This window comes from Mytilus trossulus, chromosome 13 (assembly GCF_036588685.1).
Source record: "Mytilus trossulus isolate FHL-02 chromosome 13, PNRI_Mtr1.1.1.hap1, whole genome shotgun sequence".
NCBI classification, from domain to species: Eukaryota; Metazoa; Mollusca; class Bivalvia; order Mytilida; family Mytilidae; genus Mytilus; species Mytilus trossulus.
The window spans coordinates 13082986-13089591 of record NC_086385.1 but is presented as its reverse complement, the minus strand read 5'-3'; the positions used below and the strand labels follow the sequence as shown (position 1 = coordinate 13089591).

General features: G+C 37.4%; 1 protein-coding gene across 1 annotated transcript; it reads left to right on the top strand.

Moving 5' to 3' along the window:
- Positions 1 to 1114: 1114 nt before the first annotated feature.
- On the top strand, positions 1115 to 6328 carry LOC134694099 (uncharacterized). The gene has a single exon (XM_063555094.1). The coding sequence runs from the start codon at positions 1115 to 1117 to the stop codon at positions 6326 to 6328; it is 5214 nt and encodes a 1737-aa protein (XP_063411164.1).
- The last annotated feature ends 278 nt before the right edge of the window (positions 6329 to 6606 follow it).

The following is a 6606-nucleotide window of genomic DNA, read 5'->3' as shown; positions in this document are numbered from 1 at the left end:
GTCGATCATTAAATCATACCGGGTAGTCGAAATAATAACGTTTTCTACAAGTATTTGAAACATTCCTGACCTGAGCTTGATTTTTTGTTCTTCAATTTCTACTTACTTATAAAAGGTATACACCTTAACGTCTTCAGCATAGACTTATTTTGATTTTCAATCAACAATCACAAAAACGGTTATAAGATGTATGCAGTCCAAATGTTGACATTTATTGACAGGACTCCTTTTTTCATATATTTAAGTAATTGAATGTTCATAGCAAGGATGCAAATTCAAAATCCTGCGTTTTGGTTATACTGATGTCCATTGAAACATCCTGTTATGGACATAGATTGTACGCAGCTACAAAGTCCTGAACGTGGATTTCTTCTGATGTCCTTTAAAAAGTGATGATATAGTCGTAGACGGTATGCACGTCCAATGTCCTGAGCATGGATTTGATTAGATATCGATTAAAAAGTCATATTATGGTCCTAAAAGCTATGTATATCCAACCTCCTGGGTGCAGATATTTTATGATGTAGTTTATTATTGTATAGTCATAGAATATAAGCACATCTAACGTCTTGAGCCGGGATTTTTTCCTGTTATCAACTGAAAAGTTAGTGTACGGGCATAGACGATATGCACATCCATTGTTCTAATTGTGGATTAATTCTGATGTCCATTAAAAGAAATATAATGGTTGTAGATAGTAGGATTCTCTAACATCCTGATCGTGGATGCATTTTTCTATACAGAGAAAAGTAATATGAATGTCATAAAAATATGACACATTCAACGTCCTGAGCGTTTATAATTTATGATGTCCATTGAAAAGTATTTCATGGTCATTCAAGATTTGCAACTCGAACTTTCTGAGCGTGGAATAATTCTGATATCCATTGACAAGTAGTATTGTCAAGAATTGCGCTAATATTAACGTACCTTTTTGCGGTACGGCCGAATATTTGTGACGTCGCGTAATTGTTATACTTTATGTTGTATTGAATAGAAACGTATAATGGCAGACGTAGTTATATCTTTATCGCCTTAGACTTAGTTAACTTACGATCAAATACACAACGCAACGCAATAATCTACATTGGTGCCGTGACTTCAAACGGAGAGAATGGACATCAGCCGATTAAAATCCTTGAGAGCGGGGAACAAAGCAGCAGTAACAAAAGTTTTTAAAAAACTGGAGGAAGCCATCGGAGATTCACAAATAGACACGGAGGAAGTATCAACATTGCTCGAAGCAATAGAGAAGAAAAAGAAGACGTTAGCCTCAATAGACGAACAGATATTAAATGCAGTAGATTCAGAAGATATTACAAATGAAATTCTTGAAACAGATGAGTATTATTTAGATTTAGAGGGTAAAATTCGAAAATTTAAGAAGTTCTTAAAGCCCGTAACAAACGCAACATCTTCGATACTAGATTCAAACGCACCAGAGTTTGTTCCGTACACAAACCCCTTTACTCACACAAGTCAGCCATTATCTCAGTCAAGTTCGACCTCAAGTAATAACCATCGCCTACCAAAGCTATCTCTTCCCAATTTTAATGGAGACATTCTACAATGGCAATATTTCTGGGATTCATACGAGACCACGATTCATCACAATCACACATTAACTGACATTCAGAAATTTTCGTACTTGAACTCATTGCTGCAATTTGAAGCTGCAAACGTAATTTCAGGATTGACCATGACAAATCCAAACTATCATAAAGCAATTGAATTATTGAGAAACCGCTATGGGCAACCACATAAAATCATAAATGCATATATGAGAGCACTACTTGATATACCCGCACCACATGATACATTAGAAAGTTTGAGAACATTCCATGACAAATCAGAAGCTTACATACGGGGTCTAGAGTCTCTCGGACAATGTCAGGAAATGTACGGATCGCTATTGATACCAGTAATTCTCGGGAAGATACCGCATGAAGTACGAAAAAATATAACACGAGAAAACGGGAGCGACAGTTGGAATATTCAATCGCTTAGAAACGCGATAAGTAAAGAGATTTCTATTCAAGAGTCCGGATACGGAGATTATACCCAGACGTATTCAACCGCAACCCCTAGCGCAAATTTCGTAACAGGCGTTAAACGAGTAACTACAGATAAAACCCGTCCGATAAACACAACAGACAAATCATTAAACTCGAATCGGAAGAAACAATGCACATATTGTGACGGAAACCACTGGCCAAACGAATGTAAAAATGTCATAGATCACGATAAAAGAGTAGCCATTATAAAAGAAAAGAGATTATGCTTCAATTGTTTGGGTAAGCATAAAATAGCCGATTGCAAATCCAAGAATACGTGTAAGTGTTGTCACCGGAAGCATCACTCTTCATTATGTAAACAGAACTCGTACTCAAATAAACATCATATTGAAACTGAACAATCGCAAAATAAAGTAGACACAGAAACTTCTATGTTGTATACCGCTAGCGAAGAAAGGTCCACTGTTTTACTGAAAACCGCATTCAGTCCAGTCGTTCACAAGAATACATGTATAGATGCAAGAATACTCTTTGACGAGGGAGCTCAGCGCTCATTTATAACGGAAGAACTAGCAGCTAAATTGGACATTAAAAAAGAAGGTTCTGAAACATTAAGTATAGCTACATTTGGAAGTACTACAAAAAAGGTGAGAAATCTTGACAAAACAACAATTAATCTTAAGTCTACCGAAGGAGAATTAATTCCTATTAAAGTTTTAATTGTACCAACCATTGCTTCACCACTTCAAACTCACAACATAGGAATAACGCAGAAGTTTTCATATTTATGTGGTTTACAATTAGCACACCCAGTCATGGAAGGAGAGCAATTTGAAATATCCTTATTAATTGGAGGGGATTTCTACTGGGACATAGTTCAAGACAAAATAGTGCGTGGAAACGGTCCAACCGCAGTTAGCTCAAAAATTGGATATTTACTTTCCGGTCCTGTCCCTACACGAACCAGCAATGCATCTTTCTCAATGATGAATATACTAGTATGTCACAAACAAGAAGAGTGCGATCTTGAAAAATTTTGGAAGCTTGAATCGTTGGGAATTGACGCTAAAGAACAAAATGATCCAGACCTAGCTGAATCAATTGAAAATTACTTACAAACCTCTATTACGAAGAAAAATGATAAGTATATTGCGAAATTACCATGGAGGGAGAATGCGCCAGAACTACCGACAAATGAAGACATCGCAAAACGCAGAACGGAAAGCGTTATTCGTCGACTGAAGAAGGATCCCGAGATGTTCCGAAAGTATGGTGAGATAATTACAGACCAAGAACAAAGAGGATTCATTGAAAAGGTATGTGATGAAAGTACATGCACAAACAAGGTTCATTACATTCCGCATCATCCCGTAAAAAAGGATTCAGTCACCACCCCGATACGCATAGTATATAACTGTAGCTGTAGAGCGAACGACAATAGCCCTTGTCTTAACGATTGCCTAGCAACATATCCACCAATTATGACTGATTTGACGGAGATATTAGTACGCTTTAGAATGTACAAATATGCAGTTACAGCAGATATTGAAAAAGCATTTTTGCATATTGAATTAGATGTTGATGACAGAGATGTCACAAGATTTTATTGGTTAGAAAATCCCATGGACACAGAAAGCCGTTTGATTACTTACCGGTTTAAAGTTGTACTTTTCGGCGCCACCTGCTCGCCATTCATGTTAAGCGCCACGCTAATGAAACATTTTAAAGACAATCCGTCAACTACATCAACAGAGTTACAGAGAAATTTATACGTGGATAACGTTCTGACCAGTTTTACCGATAAACAATCACTTTTGAAATTCTACACGGAGTCAAGAAAATTATTGTCAGAAGCAGGATTCAACTTACGGTCTTGGAATTCTAATAGTACGGAATTACAGAACATCGCAGGACAAGACAAAATTGGCGACAATGACGACATAGTCAAAATTTTAGGCATGAGATGGGATAGGGAATCCGACGATTTGAAATTTCAACAGATTGAATTTATGGAAAAGGACAAAATGATAACAAAACGTGAGGTTTTGCGCACATCGTCTAGAATTTTCGACCCCCTTGGATTAATCACGCCAATTACGGTGAAAGCTAAGCTGTTTATGCAGACTTTATGGAAAGCAAAGTTAGATTGGGATGAATGTTTGTCCGACGAACTGAGAAGTAAATGGCAGGTAATAGCTTTAGATATCGAGGAGGCTACCAAAATAGTATTTCCACGAATGTTAACGGAAGGAGTAATTAACGAGAAAACGTCGCTTCATATTTTCACAGACGCCAGTCAGTTAGCATACGGAGCTTGTGCTTACTTAGTTACAGCAAATTCATCGGTCATCGTCATGGCTAAAAACAGAGTAGTACCCGTAAAACCGATTTCATTACCACGTTTAGAACTTATGGGCGCGCTTATCGGCGCCAGATTAGCAACACATCTTCTTAAAGTCATACCAACAGAACATGTGTATATGTGGAGCGATAGCCAAATTGTTTTGAGTTGGATTAAATCGTCAAAAATCTTAAAACCGTTCGTAGAAAATCGACTTAAAGAAATACGAAAATTAACAGAGAATGCTGAATGGAATTATTGTCCAACAGATGACAATCCCGCTGATTACTTAACTCGCGGAATTTACGCTAAACAACTTTATAACAACAGCTTATGGATGAACGGTCCACAATGGATTTTAAATCGTAAAAATTGGCCGACATGGACGAGGAAAATTGAAGATTGCAGCACGATGGTAACTGTTAGTGATGAAAATACAGACGATGAAAGTACAAATGCTTCAACACAGACAATTTCATGTATAGATATACAACGATACAGCTCTTTAGAAAAGGCAATTAGAGTAACAGCATACGTCTTGCGCTTTATACAGAATTTACGGAACTCAAGAGATAAACGGACAATCGGATTTATCAGTGTTGAGGAGCGATGTAAAGCATTAGAAGTTCTAATAGTAACAGCACAACAGCAAACATTTAAGGATGAAATTGAAAGCTTGAATTCATCTTCACAGAAAAAAGTGCAACTTGTTCGACAACTTAAACTTTATACAGACAAAAGCGGATTACTACGTTGTACCGGGAGAATACAAAACGCACCTGTTAAGGAGAGTACTAAATATCCGTTGTTATTGCCAACACACCACAGTCTTACGTCCTTAATCGTAATGGATGCTCACACAAAGACTTTACATGCCGGACTTAACAGTACAATCGCATATATTCAACAGAATTACTGGATACCGAGAATAAGGCAGTGCGTAAAATCACAAATTCGTAAATGCGTTCAATGCATTAAAATATCAGGAATGCCTTACAGCGCACCCGATCCGCCACCGCTTCCTAAAGATCGAGTCAACTACGATTATCCTTTTTCAGTAACCGGCGTTGATTTCACAGGAGCTTTGTATACAAAAGGAAAACACAACGAATTAAGCAAAACATATATTTGTTTATTCACTTGCGCCGCTACACGAGCTATACACTTGGAGATAGTCACAGATTTAACTGAGGAGTCTTTCATACTTGCTTTTAAAAGATTTGTCGCTCGGAGATCTACACCAAGGATTATGTTGTCCGATAATGCAACAACCTTCAAGGCAGCCGCCGAAAAGATTACAAGATCAAACAAAGACAACCGAATACAAGAAAAACTTGCCGATCAAGGAACTGAGTGGAAATTTATACCCAACCGAGCACCGTGGTTTGGAGGCTTTTGGGAACGCCTAATTGGACTCACGAAAAAGTCAATTAAAGCAATACTAGGAAAGTCATGTGTCACTACGGAAATGTTGAATACAATTGTAATCGAAATCGAGGGAACTCTAAACAATCGTCCTATAACTCACATTTCTACTGATATTAAAGATCCAGAACCGCTGACGCCAGCGCACCTGTTATATGGTCGTCGACTTGACAACCAATCAGAACAGAATATTGACAGTGTTACTTCAGAAGACTTGCACGTGAAACTGAATAAAAATCTACAGAGAAATAATGAACTAATAAACCATTTTCGCTCAAGATGGAAACACGAATATCTGACGTCACTCCGTGAATTCCACCGTACATCTGGAAGAAACGAACAAACAATACAAATAGGTGACATTGTACAAGTACACAATGACACAAATCGAATAATGTGGAAATTAGCAGTTGTACAAGATTTAGTTCGTGGAAAGGATGGACTCATTCGATCAGCTGTTATTAAGACCGACACAGGAATCACAAACCGTCCGATTGTGAAGCTCTATCCGTTGGAAATACGCAGTACACATGATGACAGTGAATGAACTTTTCTGCCCTGGAGAACTTTCTGCCCTGGAGAACTTTCTGCCCCGGAGAAATTAGTGGATGTATAGACTGTTCAATTAACTACGGTTATTATATAGACTTGTGAAAGTGTTAAATTATTCAGACAACAGTGAACAGTTAAAAAACTATTGAGAGACTTTAACTATGATTTTATTTCTTTTTATGTCACAATTTACGAATTTTTCATATTGTATTTCAAATTTAAGTTAAATATCATTTTCTGCGGCCCCAGAATGTCAAGAATTGCGCTAATATT

Bases quoted from the DNA above. Each gene is read 5' to 3' on its own strand.
- LOC134694099 (XM_063555094.1), top strand. From the start codon at position 1,115: ATGGACATCAGCCGATTAAAATCCTTGAGAGCGGGGAACAAAGCAGCA.